Source organism: Nelusetta ayraudi, unplaced genomic scaffold (genome assembly GCF_046127955.1).
Source record: "Nelusetta ayraudi isolate G7.1 ecotype Tasmania unplaced genomic scaffold, CSIRO-AGI_Nayr_v1 ptg000082l, whole genome shotgun sequence".
NCBI lineage: Eukaryota > Metazoa > Chordata > Actinopteri > Tetraodontiformes > Monacanthidae > Nelusetta > Nelusetta ayraudi.
Window position 1 is genome coordinate 2,100,426 of NW_027466132.1, and position 18,368 is coordinate 2,118,793.

The window sequence follows — 18,368 nt, forward strand, 5'->3', positions numbered from 1 at the left end:
GATCCATCAAAACATCAACTAAAAGCGAGAAACGTATATGTAATCAAACAACTCAGATTTTAAAAGCATCAGGCGGCAGCAGTCGTCGGAACTGGCGGACACACGCACACGGAGGAGGGTGTGTGTGTGTGTGTGTGTGTGTGTGTGTGTGTGTGTGTGTGTGTGTGTGTGTGTCAGACTGTCGAGAGGGGAGACAGTGTGTGACGCTGAGCCGCATGACAACAAGCCCCCCCTCCCCTTTCTCCCCCCGCCCTCCCTGTCTCCCATCTTTAAGCTTTGAGCTCGTCTCCGCGCGCTGCTCTTTTCCTGTGGACTCGCGGCACCGTACGCGAGAGGAGCTGCTCGTCTCTCAGGTGGAGCTCCAGCCAGTCGGCCATCATCGGCTCTCACAGGTAATGTTGTTGTTTTTTTTTTGTTGTTGTTGTTGTTTTTTTTAAATTTCCTGCTACTTGTGATTTATCGGGAGGAGGAGGAGGAAGAAGATGCTCAGACTGGCTGTGAACGCGGTGATCAAACACCGCAGTGTGTTTACAGGCTCGCGCTGTCAGGTGGCGGGGCTGCAACGAGCGCGTGGACTGGGTGGTGTGTGTGTGTCGGGTGATGGTGGGGGGCTATTGTGTTATGAATATGTTGGGTTGTTAAGCATCAGCCCAGCACAGGAGCTGGATGATGATGATGATGATGATGATGATGATGATAGGGGTGATGGTGAGGATTTACATGATGATGATGGTGATGGTTTTGTTGGTGATGATGATGATGACGATGATGATGGTGGTGGTGGTGGTGATGGTGATGGTGAAGGTGACGATAATGATGGTGATAATGGTGATGATGGTGATGATGATGGTGGTGGTGGTGGTGATGATGATGGTGATGATGGTGGTGATGGTGGTAGTGATGGTGGTGATGATGATGAGGATGATGATGTACATGAACATGGTGGTGATGGTGGTGATGATGGTGGTGGTGGTGGTGATGATGATGGTGGTGATGGTGGTGATGGTGGTGGTGATGGTGGTGATGATGGTGGTGATGATGATGATGATGATGATGATGATGATGATGATGATGATGATGTACATGAACATGGTGGTGATGGTGGTGATGATGAGGATGATGATGATGATGATGATGATGATGATGTACATGAACATGGTGGTGATGGTGGTGATGATGAGGATGATGATGATGATGATGGTGATGGTGGTGATGGTGGTGGTGATGATGTACATGAACATGGTCACGATGGAGGTGATTGTGATGATGTACATGAAGATGGTGATGATGGTGGTGGTGATGATGAAGATGATGATTCCTCAGACCTGTTGTCGCCCAGCATGAAAACAAAGTGTCAACAACTGCAAAAGCCTCTGGTTCTCATCACCCTCAATTTTGTATTTTTTATTTTAACGAGGATAGTTGGTGTCTACACGTGCGTCATGAGCAATTTGCATGCATTTAAACACATATATTGAACCCCATGTTTAGATGGTGTGCATGCACCCTTCAGAAAAAACATTTTATTTTATTTTATTTTTTTTAAGGATGCATTCGTTGTGGAAAATGTAACGGTGGTTGGTGGGTGTTTGGGTAGCGGAGCCTTGAGGATGGAACAACCTGCTGCTATTTATAGGCGAAGTACTGAGGGGGTGCTTAGGATTGCTGTGTCAGATTCTCCTCCTCCTCCTCGTTCTCTCGCTCTCAGCATGTGTGTGTGTGTGCACACGGCGCCACATATTTTCCTCTCTCCACACGAGGCTCAAACCTGAAGAGCCTGCGGAGGAATTTTCATCCAAATTATTCAAAACTGCAGCAGAATTTTAAAAGCAAAAACCCGGTGAGAGCGACAGCGGGGCCGATCGGCTAATCCTGCCTCTCTGTGGAATAAATCCCATTTTTCTTTTTGAGGACATTTGCTTCCCTCACTTGAACTTCTCTTCGCTCACAGTTGCCACCTCGGTGACCTTTCACCATGGCATTATTCTTTTAAAGGACCCGTATCGTGCAAAATCCGCGTACCGAAATGTTTCAGTGAAGAGCTTTAGCTTGTCGGTGAGAAAAGTCTAGCCACTGCTTTGTGTGCCTGCTCTGCCTTTCAGTTCAGCTGACTGGCCCTTTATGATGTAATCAAGGGCACTGACACCTAGGTCGACCACATGCCTACCCGGCAATAGGTTTGCACCACTAAGACCACTTTGTTTTTGTTTTTTACACCGTTCAAAACATGCTAAAGCAAGAAGTTAAACTGAGCTGTTTGGTGGGAGGCTGTAAACAGAGGGCTAAATATGCCTTTTTCTGGATTACGATGGAGTTTTTTTTGAATAAGTGATCGTGCAAGACTGTTCCATGTTTATATTGGGACCATTTGTGTCTTTCTCCAAAGGCTTTGAAAGAGGACAGAAGAAATGCTCCCGTCCGAGATCCTCCAGCGCCTCCTCCTGGTGGGGAGCTGGATCTGCGTTTACGGGAACCCCGTCCGTCTGCCGGACATCGAGCTGGAGCGAGACGGCGACTGTTATGGGCCGTGCACCGGCCCGCCGCCGAACACCTCGAGTGTCCAGGAATGGAAAGCAGGCGCAGATAGAGAAGGAAGAGGTGGAGGTGGAGGAGGAGGAGGAGGAGGAAGAGTGGCCAACCCACGTGTGCCGCCTGGGGGTACGAGTTGGCCGCCGCAGACTGCAAACAGGGGCAGCGCTGACGCAGGAACTGGGCCAAGTCTGGTGGGCGGGGACGGGGAACGGAAGATAGGAAGCGGAGAGGAGGCTCCAGCGAGGTCGCCTCCTGGTGGAGATCCAGCCTCCATCACGGCAGCGCCACAGAGCAGCAGCAGCAGCAGCAGCAGCAGCAGCTGGGTGGAGCAACCAGGAGCACCTTTGCAGGATAAAGAACCTGGACCCAAGTCTGCACCCACCACAGAGGAGGAGGTCCAAACACCCTCTCCCTCTCCTCCTCGCAGCCCCGTCCCTCCCATGGTCTTCGTCTCCATCCAGACCTCCACGCCTCTGTCCGCGTGGGGCCACGAGGGCCCCCCGACCCCCTCCATTCAGGAGCCGCTGCTGCCCGACATGGGAGCCAACCTGATGCCCAGAGAGGAGGTACCGGAGTGCCTGTGGACCGAGGCCACCAGGCCCAGCGGGAGTAAGTAGCACAAAAAGATTTGAAATCCATCCTAATCCTAATTACTATCATCATGAAAAAAAGCAGTTGCTTTTGATGGCACCTGCTTTTTTTCCACCCCCATCACTCCACTTTGAGCCGCAGCTGGCACCCGAAGCGCTTTAATTACTTTTTATTCTGCTGCACTCTGGATGTAAAATAATAATGATCAGAGAAACACAAGTGGGACAGGCTAGAAGTAGTTGGCCGATGCTTCAACCCGTCCCCTTGCTTTCCATTGCTATATAAGACTACAGGAAAGCTCTCTCAATCATAATGTTCCAACTGAAGCAGGCTGATATCTGGAGAGTCTCTCCGCCGAGGCCCGAGTGGTAAAATGGAGCGTGTCAGAGCCAATATATGTCCCCCTCCATCCATTTGGGACTTGTCTGTTTGACGAAGCTTCTTCTCAGCAGAAGCATGTTGGTTAAGAAAAAAAAAAAAAAAAAGGAAAATTGTTCCCAGAGCTGCATTATGCAAACGTTTCCAGGCCTTCGGAGAGCAGCTGTGCCTGCCTCAGAGTCGAGCGGCGAGGAGCAGAAACGGCTCTGTTTTCTCTCAGCTGTGCCGCGGTTCAGAGAGGAATTGAGCTCGCATTGCTGATGTCAGCGGCTTTTGTACATTTTTAGCTGGTAAGGGGGGAATGTGCGAGGAGAGCGAGCAAAAATAAATAAATAAATAAATAAAGGAGCGCATAAAAGAACAGTAAAGGGTGGATTTTTCTCATTTCTGAGTGTCTGATTTTTAAAGGCTTCATGTGGGAGATTTAGCAGCATCTACTGGTAAGAAGGCGTATTGCAAACAGATTCAACCCTACAAATCCTGAGCAATACATCAATTCTGCCACATTAGTTTTCCCTAGAATATTAATGCTTATTATTGGCAAACAGAAGCAAAATTGTATTTCGTCTTCAAACAATTCAATTTCCTGCGAACAGACTGAGCAGATCGACTTTAAGGTCGTACGAAGTCGAGTCTGTCCGAGTGTTTTTAATCTCAGTGACGGCGCTGCCCTTCTGCGTGTCCTGACCTTTATGTCCCCGGCGCATGGATCACAGTGGACGCGGCCGTCCCGCCGTCCCAGGACGAGGCCACCGAGGGCACCATGTCGTCTGAGGCGTTCCCCCTCATCTTCGACCCCTTGGAGGACGTCACATCAGAAGCGGCTCCGGCTCAGACGGCGGTCGCGGGCCAGGCGCCCCTGCTGCCAGGCGGCGTCGGACCACCCGCTGCCAGCCCCCGGGCAGAGGTGGACCCGGAGCAGCTGGATGCGGCAGAGACAGACGGCGAGGGGCCCTCGAACGCACCGCCGCCGGGCTGGACGTCGCCGGAGACAGTCGCACCTTCAGCGCTCGCCGTTACACCGCATACTGAGCAGCAGCCTGACCCAGGTGAGACCAGTCACATGGTACTAGGGCACCGCCGCTGACCTTCAAAAGAAATTTTAATGCAAATATTTTCAGATTTTTTTTTTTTGCTTGCAAAGCCAAAGATCCATTTGCCTCTTTTCGGAAAACCTTGATTACATCCCCTAAACTGGTGTTTTTCAACCACTGTGCCATGGGGTTACGAGTTCACCCCTCGTATTTCTGCAAATATTTAATTCTGTCTTGTCCAGGTGCGGAGGAGGAGGAGCTGCTCGCCACCACCGCCGCCACCTCCTCCTCCTCCTCGCCCGCCCAGCCGGCGGTGACGGCGAGGACAAGGACGACCACCCACCCGCCAGTGCACAAGTCCAGGTCTGGATTGGAGGAGATGGAGTCGGAGGGTGAGAAAAAAACTGAGTGACTTTACAAACTTTGCAACAAAATATGACATCATCACAGTCAACAGACCCGTCCATTGTTTACTTCTGTCGCTTGGTCCACCCTTCACACTGCACACACCTCTGGAATTCAGCCCAAAAAATGTAAAAAACTTGGACAAAGTCGCAGGCCAACAGTGACATTTATTGAAAAAAATCTTCCTCCAGATAGAACAGTGAACCTTTTTGAATGGATCCAAACAAGTTTCGCTTTAACCTGAGCATGAAACAAGCAAAGCTTAATACTGTACAATAAGTAACTTCATATTGCACACATGTAAAATCGAATTTAAAATTAAAAAAAAAAAAAACTCTAAATAAATGTGAATAAAAATGTAGATGCCTTCTTCACAGGCTAATAATACATAATAATAATAATAAACTAATTAAGTAATAATAATAATGATATCCTAAAATGAATGTCCTGCCCTGTTTGACACACCATAAATACCACCAGAGCATTCTGGGATTTGTAGGACAACACCTATGCCCAACAGTATTTAGCTCTTAATGCAGTGACTCTTAAAACATTGAAAAGAAATGGATAAAACACAGCTATTTTATGACTTACTTCTTGTTAATATAATTTCTTCAAGTTTGGCGGGCCGTTTTAAAAAGCTTAACAGGCCACATATGGGGCCCCGGGGCCATAGTTTGCCCATGCCTGGTCTAGGATATAAAAACAAAGCATCAGCTCGAGCAGGAGGCTAAAACTGCAGGCTGGAAACAGAGGGTTAAATTTGCCGTATTCTGCAGACCGACAGGCTTGAGAGTTAATTAACTCCCAGCGGCAGCAGCAGCGCCGCCACTGGATTACGGCATGAAAAAAGAAAAGAAAAAAAGATCAGACGACGGTGGAATATGGGGGCCTTTAAGTCCAGGGATTACATAAAACATTAGGTTTCTCCTTGCTTTGAAATGTCTTTGAAAGAAATAAGGTCACTGCTGCTGCTGCTGCATCACAGTGTGAGTGCACATCTCAAAGAGGAGGAGAGCATGCTGGAGATGATGCAATTGGAAACTTTATCAAAGGTGCCCATGTCTTGGAAACATGATCACCGGGGACCATTGGACGTCTCAGCCGCATGCTTGTGGGTATTTTTTATTTCATTTTTTAAATTTTGTTTTATTTCATTTTTGAAAAAAGGTAATCAGCTTCAGGTTGAAATACAACAACACCAACAAACATAAACTGTATTTTAAAGCATGATAGAAATCGGGGCTAGCGTTTTTATTTTTGTGGAATAAATTTGGGTCGCGACTTCATGATGAGGAAACTGATGTGGGTCCTGAGACTCCACCAGCTGAGAACCACTGTTATAAAGTAATCTTGTCCACACCCAAGACCATAATGAGGCTGTCAAGAGATAACGACGCTGCTTGATGCCTCCCATCCTCAGTAAAGTAGCAAGTAACCATGTGCAGGCATATTTACCAGGTTTTCAGCTGGTGTTCAATTCTGCCTGACGCTCACATGCTGTTGCTAAGGAGATGGGCGTTGCAGGCAAGAGATGACGCAAAAGGGGACAAAGACACGAGTGTCGTGTTTGCACATTAAACAGGTGGTTTTCTGTGTGTACGCAGGTGAATCACGCACCATCATGTCCTGCCAGTGAGGATTTTTTTTTTTTTTTTTGCTCTGGTTCTCTGTGCAGAGGAGTCGGACGAGGACGAGGACGAGGACGAGGAGAACTCGGAGGAGTCGGTGGAGGATGAGAGCGAAGAGGATCTGACCGACACGCCGAGAACTTCCCCCACGCAGCCGCCGTACAGCCTCATCCCTCCGCCGCCGGTCTGGGTGCAACACGACCAGGGGCTGAGTAAGAGAACCACGACACAAAAGCTCCTTATCAACAAGGATGTGACTGTTGTAGCACCGGAGGCTGAATTTGTCTAATGCTTGGTACGTGTTTTTTTTTTTCTTTCCCTCAGTGCGGAGTTGGGTAGAGCTGATTAGAGAAAAGGTAACACTGCCCCCTGCTGCTCATTTAGAAATATTTGCTTTAAAAAAAGATTTTTTTTTTTCAACGGCCCCATATTTGACAGATATTTTCTCATTGTAGATGGATGTATTATTTCTCCAGACATATACATATGTATAAATGTGTATATATATACACACTTATATATACACACACACATATATACATACATATACATGTATACATACTGTATATATACATACACACATACAGATACATTTATATGCATATATAAATATATGTATAAATTCCCTTTGTGATAGATAAAGTTGAGTGTATTCTGTTTGGAGGGGGAGGAAATCAAAGTGGCCATGACCTTTTCGGGTTTGATGTCTGTGATCTGAAAGAGAGGCCATTGCCCTCTGTGACATCACAAAGGGCAAAACGAGGCTTTGGACATTCAAAAGAAGTGAAGGGTGAACTTTTCTCATTTCCAGACTTTTCACCGGCTGATTTTGAAAACCAAATGGACAATACTGAACGTTCATCTTTCAAATAAATAAAAACACATGATATATTGAGCCATTATCAAAACCTGGTCACGTTCACCCCTGTGTTTCCTCCTCCACCCCTGGCAGGCAGGTTACGTGTCCGGGATGTTGGCCCCGGTGGGAATCGGCATAATGGGGGCGCTGCTCATCGTCGGCGTCCTCTACAGCATCAGGATGATCCACCGTAAAAGGAGGAATAGCTTCAAGCACCAGAAGAGGAAGGTCCGACAGCCCGAGGTCAGTCGCCGTCCATCCGTCATTAGTCATCGCCACGTGTTTGTCTCCTACCTTGTTCCGGTGTCAACCTGCCATCTCTCTTCACCCCTCCCAGCAACCTCGAGAGCCGGGGATGAGCCGTCAGGACCAGGCCATGCTGCTGGCCGACAGCTCCGAAGACGAGTTCTGAAGAGCCGGGGCGGCCGGCCGCGACGTTTCACTGCGACGCCACAGAATACAACGCAGCGTTTAGGGCACAATTTGCACAGAGGTCAGCTCTGCCCCTTCTTCTCCCCCCCAAACCCTCCTGTTCAAAGTACCAAACGTGAGCACTTTTCCCCCCCGATTGATCGACTCTACGACGGTTTTTACAGGGCCAGCGAGACGCACTGCCATTGAAAAATAAATAATAATAATGACGTTTGTTGCTGAGAAGAATGAATCCAGTTGCAGGGACGAGACGTTGCTGTGGAGATGAGATGAGGATGCACAGGTTTTTTCTGTCTCGTAATAAAGGAAAAAGGGCTGGAGAGATATTGTTACCCTGCGAAACGGTGTAAATAGTTGTTCTGTATGTAGCCGACGCGGGGAGCGTCTCGGTGGTGTAAAAAGCATTCCATTTTTTAGGACTCATCAAAGATCACTTGGAAATTTTAAAAGGGAATTCAGCTGGCGCGTTCCAAATCATTGACTTCTGCACTAAATACCTAATCTGTTTCAGTATATGTTTAACTGTGCCCAGTGTGTTCACATTGAGTGGTATTTGAAAATGCAGCGTGCTCTTCAACGCACTTCAAAGTTGCGTGTGCAACTACTGTTACGTCACAACTTTAGCAAAATGTCATTTTGGTGATTTATCAAAATTGGCAAAATTGCATTACCATGCCAGCTAAGGATAATATCCACCAGCTAGCAAATGTGTGCACCTGTTTTCAATGCCAACAATTGACATTATTAATCTCCGTTTGCAATTTGACATTAGAAACCCGTTGGAGTAAAAACGACAAATGTCAAGATTTGTGCACCACACAACAAGTGAACTGCACTGAGGTGTACAAGCAGAAGTATGCAATTTGGAACAGAGCTAACTTGCTAAAGGGCTTTTAGCCTGACTTAGTATGAACTCATCACCGCTGTTGACAAATGGGCTCAGGAGTTGCAAGTTATCTTTTAGACTGAGGGAAACGGGCTGCATTTTCATTGCGAGTCTCATAAGAGTCGTGCTCATCTTCTGGCTGTCAGGATCCTCAACAAACCACTTCTTTTAAAAGTCAATACATGGTTCATTTTAACAAACGTTTCAATAAAAATGTAAAATCACTGTTTAGGTTTCTCAGAGCTAATGATGCATACAGAAATATATCAACTCTTCACTTCTTTGCGTAAATCAATTATTTTGCCATTTTGTGCGTTTTATGTCTTGCGGACTAAAACAATTATGAACAGGGATAAACCGATAGTCGGCTGTGTCGGAGTGGATCGTTTCATTTCTGTAAATCAGGTCGGGTTTGAGTTATTTTTTTCGTTTAGTTGCTTTGGTTCAGTGCAGTTGTGTCAACTGAACTGTATTTCCATTTTTTCCCCACCTTGACAGAGCAACTTCATTTATGACAGCAAAGTCACATACAGTATATACACAATATTTGTCTATTATCATTATTATCTGTATTGATTTTATTATATTATTTGTAAAATATATATAATAACACATAAGAGTCCTGAGTCATGTCAAGTTGATTCCAAATTCACACGGATACTGCAGGTTTTTGTGATTTTTGTTTTTTCCAAGCACAGAGGAGGCTTTGGTATAGATCAAATTTTTCTTTTTTAAGACTTTATTCAACAATACTTTCTAATGCAATACCTTTGTGCGTCGTTGCAGTCCTGCTTAGTTCATTCTGGGTGTGTGAGGGTGTCTCCGATTAAACACTGCTGACACGCAGTCAACTGTAGCTTCGCTGGATGGACGAGGGCGTCGTCGGTATCTCCAGGCTAACTGTTCTGTCTGTGTGTCGGTGAGATGAAAAATAAAGCCTCGTCTTTTTTGTGTACCAAATATATTTTCTGCAACGTCTCGACCCATCTGATATGCTTCATGTACAACTGCCTGTCTGTGCGCAATAACGCCGTTATAGGTCTGAAGTGTACGTAAAAAAAACAAAAAAAACAACAACCTGTGGACACTTTGTCTCTTCATGTAGATATGAAATGGAATGTGAAAACCGAAAATAAACAGTTCTTACATATCCCAGCTCCTCTGTGTTCATTTTCTAAAAGGGGGGGGGGGGTAACAGACGTCAGACAAGACAACCCAGTTTACAGCATAAAAAAAAAAATCCAAATAATTTATTTCTGTGTTCTTTTTTTTCCACATTAAATAAAAGCTATTGGACATTTCCAGATCAAATCAATGGAGGGGACAGAGAAGAAGTGGGGTGGGGAGTGATGGGGGGGTGGGGCGGGGCAGAAATGAGACATGCAAACGGAAAAAAAAGAACTAAAGTGACAAAAGAAAGAAAAGAAAAGCTTTTTTGCACACTTTGCAGACGGCGGTGCTGGTCAGCAGGAAGCTCCTGTGACTGGCTGGCTGGCTGGCTTTCTGGCCGGCTGGTTGGGTTTTTCAACAAGCACAGCTTTAATACAGCCAACAACAACAACAAAACCCCAAAAACAAACCAAAAACAAAATAAAAACCCCTGTCTGATTAATATGGTTTCATGGAGGAGGTGGTGGAGGGGGCACTTTTGAAATTGTGACGCTAAAAACATCAGATTGGCAGAAGTGAGGAGTGGCGGGAGGGTGGGGAGGGTCTCGGGTTGTTGGAATAAGCACCTTGGGCAGCAGGGTGGCGCCCCCAGCAGGACGTCCGCAGGATGACATCCAACCAAGCGAGCAAACAGAAACCTCCTCCGACGGAACTTTCGTGGACCAAACACTTTGGTTGGAGTTTGTGGGGGATGGGGGGTGGTGGAAGTTGAGGCGGAGGGTTAGGGTGGGGGGGAGGGGCGGGGCTGGAACACCAGCAATCCTGGTGTTGACGAAGCCCTTCAGTCTGAACCGGCTGTAATGCCCAGAGAACTTTCAGGGAGTGACGGGAACGCTGCGATCGCTTCTCGGCTCTTTTTTTGTTTTGTTTTTTTAAAAAACCAAGAAAAAAACTCACTCCTGGGATTTACAAGTACGGGAGGCGGAGCCTGCGACACCCTTTCCTGACCTTTGACCCGCTGAGGAGAAGAAGGCAGACGGCGAAGGTTTGAGACTTACGGAAAGCGAATCAAGACACTGCACCTCCAGAGGAGAACTGTGGTCGATGGCAATAGAAACACAGCTACGAGATGAGCTCTGAAAAAAAAAAAAAAAAAATTGAGGCTCTGAATCTGGATTGGCTGAAATAAAAATAAAAATAAAAAAAATCTGTGGAAGTGCAGGAGGTCAAAGGTCCTGTGCGGATGCTCCATCCTGCCGGTGAAAGTCCCCAGAAATGAGGAGAAAAGTCTCATCCCATCGTCCTTTTTACCTGCTCCAGTGTGCTAAAACACACAATTCTGGTCAAAAATCAGCCCTTTGTGATGTCACGACCCAAACTGGTGACAACACCGCCCCGCAGTCAGTCAGACGTCCCGACGACCTCAAGAGTCCAAAATAAAGTGTTTCCAGGGGATGGCTGAGGCTCGCTGTGCTGCGGCGCCAAAGTCCAGGGTGAAAAATTTTTTTTTAATAGAACTTAAAAAGAAAAAAAAGACAAATCAACCCCGAACCGTCCCCCACGTTTTCTCCATTTTCACCACATGCTCCCCGTATACATTATCAGACAAACAGAATAACACTGTTATACAAAATATGGAACAGAAAAGAAAAAGGAAACATCACAGGAGATCTTTTGCTTCCGATGCACAGATGCAAAAGTGTGTAGGTGTAGGCGGGCGGCGGTGTGAGTGGAAATACTGTAAACATGCTCGGCTCCCTTCAACATTGTGGGCTTCAATCTGTGGGATCGTCAGGCTGAGAGTTAAACAAGCAACACACGGCAAAAAAAAAACAAAAAAAAAAACGAGGCCAGAACCATCAGATCATTTCTCTAACTCTGTCCTCCAATCACCTCTTCCCTTCAGAACCTGCGCTGTTTAACCACAGGGCAGTGACTCACACAACTTCCCTACCTCCCCTTTGCATATATGCCAAAGTCAAACGGTGGCTTAAAGGCAGAGTTCGCCCCAAAAAAACCCGAAGCCGAGTTCTGTTTGTAATCACCACAATCCAATTGTAGAAGTAGTAGCGAGGAGAAAACGGGCAAAATGACAATTTTGGGTGAACTGTCCCTTTAAGATTGCATTCATTTTGATCCCACAGGCAAACTTCTGTCGGCACAGAGTGGAGCTACGCTAAACAGAAGAGAAAGAGAGAGAGAGAGAAGAAAAAAAAAAAAGCGACTCTGGATGCGACTCGTTTCTTTCCGGCATCCATTTTTCAGGAAGTAGTGGGCGGCGAGAGAGGGCTGCTCTTCCTGTGCAATGCACCCTAGGAGTGGTGGTGGGGGGTGGATTAAAGTCTTACAGAAGGGTCGGGACCGTCGACGTCAAAAGTGTAACGTGACTCATTCACACGCGCTCGCAAGCATGCTGCAGCAAGTTCCAGAGAGGTGCATCTCCGAATGGTTTTCTCCTCCTCCTCCTTCTCCTCCTCCCTCGAGCTTTATGAGGAGCTGGAGGTCGTTTCTTTATCGTATTAAGGGAGGACGTATTTTGGGGGGGGGGGGGAGAGAGAGAGGTGGGAGCGGCGTCTCCAAACTGGAGAACTTTCAACTTGGTTCTGTGGATCAGCTCGGCAAACCTGGGAAGGTGCATCGCGGGGGAATTTCTTTTCCTTTCCCAGCAGCAGCAGCAGCAGCAGCAGGATGTTAAAAGTCAAGATGAAAAGGTAAACAAAATATAATTTGCCCAAAATACATATCTGTTTTTTTTCCTTTCTTTTTTTTTTTTATTAAGAGAAGCACACACAGCAGAAAAAAAAAAAAGAGGAATCCAGCATGTGGAACGATTTGCATGTGCAGCTCGTGACGGAGGAAGAGGAGGAGGGGAAGGAGGAGGAGGAGGAGGAGGAGAAACGTCATTGACCAGGAGACTCGTTCAGGAGGCTCCGCCCCCTCGTTTTCGGGCAGAAAGGCTGGCAGTGCATTCAGGAAAGAGAAAAGAAAAGACAAAAATGGAAGTGAGCGAGTCCTCATGCTACCGACTGTCAGTCACACGACGCCATCTGATTGGACGCTGGAGCCGGAAAGGTAAAAGTGGGGGGCGCAGTCGGAAATCTGAGGTGCCAATGGAGTGATTGATGGATTTGATTTCAAATACATGGAGAGATTCTGTGGTTGGTGTGTGTGTGTGTGTGTGTGTGTGTGTGTGTCTGTGTGTCTGTGTGTCGGCCTCAGCCTGGGGTTAGTCGACAAGCATCCAATCAGTCAGTCAGTTACAAACACGCATGCATATCTTTATACAGGCGGCAGCCGCGCTGCAGACTGAGGCAGGTGACGGTGGGACCAGCAGCACCAGGGCCGGGGTGGTGGGGTCATGGGTGTGGGGGAGGGGAGGTGGTGGGTGTGGGTGTGGGTGTGTGTGTGTATAAGAACGACACCGCAGCACAACTCCACCGGCCACCATACAAAAAACGCCCTCCCCGATCCCCCGAAAGAACAACGAGGAGGAAAAATGAACAAAGAGGCCGGAAAACAAAAAAAAACACACAATCACGCGAGAGCTTCGTCTATTAACTGTCCAAACGGTTGCAGGTTAAAAGAAAAAAAAAAAAAAAGCAGAAAAATAAACTTCACAAGTATCTTCTCCCCAGTTCTTGTTTGTTTGAACAGCGCCACCCTCTGCTTTCTTGTATCGTGTGTTTCTTTTGTTCATTCTCCTTTAAATGGTTCTTTTGTCCCAGGTTTGTCACCGGGATCAGTCCTAGTCCTCACACGCCTCGCATGTGCGCCCCCCTCTGGTCACAGAGGGTACAACAGGGGGCCCCTTCACAGGGGGGGAAAACTCCGGTGCCTGTTTGTTGCCAAAAACGCAGTCACTCGGAGGTTTGAGGACATGAAAGAGGGTCTATGCATACTTTACATGCATACTCCTTGTGTGTGTGTGTGTGTGTGAGGGTGTGTGTGTGTGTGTGTGTGTGTGTGTGTGTGTGTGTGTGTGTGTGTGTGTGTGTGAAATGACCAGAGGGGGCGGAGTCGAGGCCGTCGAGCTGATAAGTGTCGCGAGGTGAACAGCACCTGTCGTCCCGTCTCTCCCCTCGCCGTCTTTAGCCGTCCTCCCGTCTAGCGGAGCCACAGTTTGAGCCGCAGCGCGTCCACTCCGTTCAGGTAGTATCTGAACAGTCGTTTGTCTCTGACAAAACCCAAGTTCTCGTACAGATTCAGGGCCGACTTGTTGGTGATTTCGGTCTCCAGCACGACCTGTTGGGGGACACGACAGGGATCAGTTGTCACTGTGTCGTGGAGCAAGAGAGGCTTTCTGTGGCTCTTTGAAGAGCCTCAATCCTGCTCCAATCCAAAGTCAAGACAACTTTTACACACACAGAACCAAGGATGTTAACAATTAATCGATTATCGATTAATTGTCGATTAAGAATATAATCGATTAAATCAAATTAGTCGCAAGTATTTGTCATTTGTTAAAAAAGATTTTAACACCGTTTTTTTTTTTTTGTTGTTAAATGGCATGGTCATATGCGGCTGAACGGGCTGCATATGGCCCCCGTGCGATAGTTTTCCCACCCCTAGTTTGGGATCACTAATGGGCGTTTTAGTTGTTTTGTTTGCCAACTTTGCCTCCTCCAAATCATTCAGGTTGCTATAAAATGCCTGAATTGTTTGTGAAGTGATGCATTGGTGGTCCGATGCATCACTGACCCACCGAGAATTTCACCCTCGAGGATAAATGTTTCGCAGTTTAAATGTCCCATATCATGCAGCAGTGACTTTACAGGCATCAAACGCCTCTGTCTCAAAGCATTTTAGTGGGAGGCTGTAAACAGAGGGCCAATATGTTTCTCTTTCAAGATCATTAATCGTGCAAAGCCGCCTCAGTAAAGCCTTCAATGGGAGAAGAAAAATGTCAAAATGGGACCTTTACACTGTATATATTCAGTGTGGTTGGAGAAATACAAAATCTGGCCTCCAGTGCGAACAACCGCAGGCGACAAATTATTTGAAAATCCAAAATCTGTTTTGTGTGGAGGGCGGGGCAAGACCCAGCGAAAAGCCTGCAGTGGAGAAAGGATGCTGAATGGCTTTGAAAAGAAGACTGGCAATGAAAAAACCAAGGTTGCCAACGCAGTGCAGCGAGTGAAAGACTGCGGAGGGGAGAGCCGGGCGTCCAAACACAAACGCATCCCGGGGCCCTTTGAGTCGACACTCGCACTGAAAACAGCAGCATCGTGACTTCACGTTGGGAGGATTTCTCCCCGTGCAATACGTGATTTGATAGACGCGGAACCAATCCTGCACTCTATTTTGGCTGCATCGACAGAGCGAGTGAATGCGCTGACTCAATGCTTCCGGATGTGAGCCGGCGTCAGGCGCACCGGCCCAGCGTGCTGGCACCAAAGCCCGCGCGCGTATTTCTGGTTCTTCCTTCCACTTTTGATGTTCTCCGAAACGGATGTGGACGTTAATAATTATAATAAAAAGAAGGAAGACGCATCACAGCGCACTGATAGTTTCCTCCCGCAGCTCTGTGTGTCTCTCACCTCGTCACAGTCTCCCTCCACCATGGCGTAGATGGCCTTCTTGACCAGGTTAGTACCTGACGGAGAAGACGCAGAGTGAGTCAAGTATGCGATGCCATAGAAAAACAAGACTCATCTTTTACGCCTCTGGCTTGATGTTTGAGATCAGAGAAAAATTCAAAGGGTAAAAAAACCAAAAAAAAAAAAACAGCCTGATTTTCATCTCAAATGTGAAGCAAGTCTTTTTGAAAGATAGAAATATAAAAAGATAAGAGAAAAATGTGAATTGAGTGTGTGGCTGGGGCACATAAACTGCACTCCTTTTGTTGGCATCACATCATATCTTATCATATTTGTGCCACAATACGACTGCGATAAAAATATGAAACAAAGAGGGGTCACAAATCCAAAATAAAAGGAGTAGTTGCCAGTGCAAAGTAAAAACTTGGCAAGCTGACATTAAGGTTAGGAACACTGATCTATTTATTTTTTATTTATTTATTTTTTTAACACCAATGAGACCATGAGGCTGGTGCACAGCCACGCAAAGGGTTTCGCTTATCTAGTTTGTGCAGCGATCGGTTTTTCAAAGATTCCGTTGCACAACGACCACACCGATGTACGAGTCGGACATCGGTTTGTCTTGCACAGCCGGGGGTTCTCACCGATGCTTTTCCTTCTGTGTTTGGAGTCCACGGCCAGCATGGCAATGTAGCCTCGGCGGAACATCTTCTTGTGCATGTCAAGCTTGCACACGATGGCCCCGACGCACTCCTGCTCCACCATGGCCTGCGGAACACGCGCACACACACACACACACACACACACACATAGATGGTCAGCTCTGCCGAGAGGCTGCGCTGGAGTGATCCTGCCAGTTTGGCTGGCTGACCTTTGACCAGTGTTTCACGACACTTCCCCTTAAGTCACATGCGACATTCCAGATAAACTGGAAGTGGAGGTTTACGACCTTCCAGGCTCCAAAGATAAACAAAGAAAGGACAGTGTTTGAAAAGCAACCTATGCAATGCTTAGTGTGATTGACTCACTTAGTACAGAAAGTTAAAATGCTACACCCATATTTTTGAGGACATGTTTAAAGCTGTATAACACACTTTCATGAGTTTATTTGAGGTTAATCATACATTTCCCAAGCGTATAAGTTCTTTCATGTTGAGTTTTCACTATATCTCTACATAAAGACATGCTAAGAGTCTATATGGTGGCCTCTGACACACACTGACAGGTGGGGGCTATAAACAACAAGCAGTGGAATCCAGCACTGCAACAGTGTGTCGCTGTCAGTGACACAACTCGGGACCCACGAAACACTCGGAACACATTTCGTCACAGCAAAATAAAAGCGATGATTGTGTACTCACCAGAAAGCAGAGCTGCGGCCAGTTGTGGATAAAGTACCTGTACGTATAAATGGAATAAGGCTCAGACAAGTCCTTGGTGATCAGTCTCATAATCCACGGCATCTGGAGCTCCGACTCGTAGCGGACGTAGCGGATGCCGTGGCTATCCTCTTCCGCCCGGCATGGGGACCCGCTCAGGTCGAGCCGGGCCAGCTCGGCGGTCGGCGGCGGCTGGTCAGGCTGGCTCTCCTCCTCCTCTTCGCCGGGGCCCGCGGCGTCCGGCGGCCCACCAACGCTGGGCGGTCTGGGCGGCTTGGGATGCTCGCAATCCCCGTGTGGCCCTTGGTCGCGGCTCGCCTCAGTTCTTATGAAACCCGGCACCCCGTTCATGCTATTGTTGACCAGCGGCGAGTGGCTGCCGTTTTTGGCGAAGGGGCCGTGGCCTTCGCGCTGGCAACGCTCACTATTGTTTCTGACCGCGGGAGCCTCGTCGTTGCAGCCGCCGGTGCCGCTGTCACAGTTGTCCACGGACGGTCTAGGATTGTCAGGCCGGTTCGCTGCGTGCTGCTGCTGCTTGTGGCCGCCGTCGCCGCCGTCCTCCGAGGGGCTGGCCAAGCCGTTCTGCTGCTGCTGCTCTCGGGCTGGCATTTTAAGGTGCAGCGCCGCCGGACTAGCCCGTGCTAGCATGCCTTTCTGCTTGCTCTTCAGCGACGCTTTAACTTCGCTCACCGCCTGCGACTTGCCCGCCTTGTCGACGCCGGGGCAGTCCTCGCCGTGGCAGGCCGGCTTTCCGTCTCCCGCCGCCGGCTCCGTGCTCCCTGCACCGGGGAAGGGGAGAATTTCAGCCGGGGATGAGGGCAGTGCGCTACTAGGCCCTGGCGGCACAGTGGCCATCCCACCGCATTTAAGGTGGAGATTCGCGCTTGGAGAAGGTCGAAGACAATATCATCCACGAAACGAGGGATTAGACAAAACGTGAGCGAACACGGTCGCCGAATATCGCATAAATCCGAGGTATTTCTGGGGCGGTAATGTATCCGCTGGCGACGTTTGTCGCTGCTTTCTCCTCGATTTCCTTGCTGCCGCAAAGTGCTGTCGCAGCAAACGCCATTGCGACGGCAGTCACAAACGTTTTACGACAGCGGTGTAACGCATGACAGCTGCGGTTTTTGACAGATACCGGAGCCCAAGTACGGCGGTGGTGCAAGTTGGCTTTTATCTGAGGGCCAGTTTAGTAACTCGTCGATTTGCACGACACTCAAAATTCCAACAACAGATTAGCTAAACTGAAACATTCGTAACATAACTACTCTGACATCATTCACAACACGATTTAGGAGTGGACGTTCAAATAAGAATTGACATTAGTAAATAATTGTATTTATGATCATATCTATGCAACGCATACATTAAATTAAAAGTATACATTAAATACGTTTTCAAATTATTTTATACGATATAGTTACGCTTTCGCTCATGACTTCTACACACCAGCAGGGGTCGACAACGTGAAGATTTGGATTCGAGACGTTTACTTCAGTTTGAAACTACAGTACTGACATGCTCCGGTAGATGTCGATAGTGTACCACCTAGTTTCCCCGTTACGTTCTCCATCCAGACTTCGTCATAAAG

The 18,368-nt window shown here is 47.6% G+C and overlaps 2 protein-coding genes across 2 annotated transcripts; one reads left to right on the top strand and one right to left on the bottom strand.

Moving 5' to 3' along the window:
* Window positions 1-135: 135 nt before the first annotated feature.
* Window positions 136-8,123, top strand: armh4 (armadillo like helical domain containing 4). Its single transcript, XM_076044549.1, has 8 exons — window positions 136-392; window positions 2,387-3,141; window positions 4,218-4,550; window positions 4,778-4,927; window positions 6,619-6,783; window positions 6,896-6,927; window positions 7,524-7,673; window positions 7,768-8,123. Exons 2-8 carry the CDS (start codon window positions 2,409-2,411, stop codon window positions 7,840-7,842), a joined length of 1,638 nt encoding a protein of 545 aa, XP_075900664.1. The 5' UTR covers window positions 136-392; window positions 2,387-2,408; the 3' UTR covers window positions 7,843-8,123.
* Window positions 8,122-17,887, bottom strand: naa30 (N-alpha-acetyltransferase 30, NatC catalytic subunit). The gene is made up of 5 exons (XM_076044550.1): window positions 16,757-17,887; window positions 16,040-16,163; window positions 15,396-15,451; window positions 13,918-14,100; window positions 8,122-12,815 (listed from the first exon to the last, which is right to left on the bottom strand). Exons 1-4 carry the CDS (start codon window positions 17,627-17,629, stop codon window positions 13,963-13,965), a joined length of 1,191 nt encoding a protein of 396 aa, XP_075900665.1. The 5' UTR covers window positions 17,630-17,887; the 3' UTR covers window positions 8,122-12,815; window positions 13,918-13,962.
* Between the last annotated feature and the right edge of the window lie 481 nt (window positions 17,888-18,368).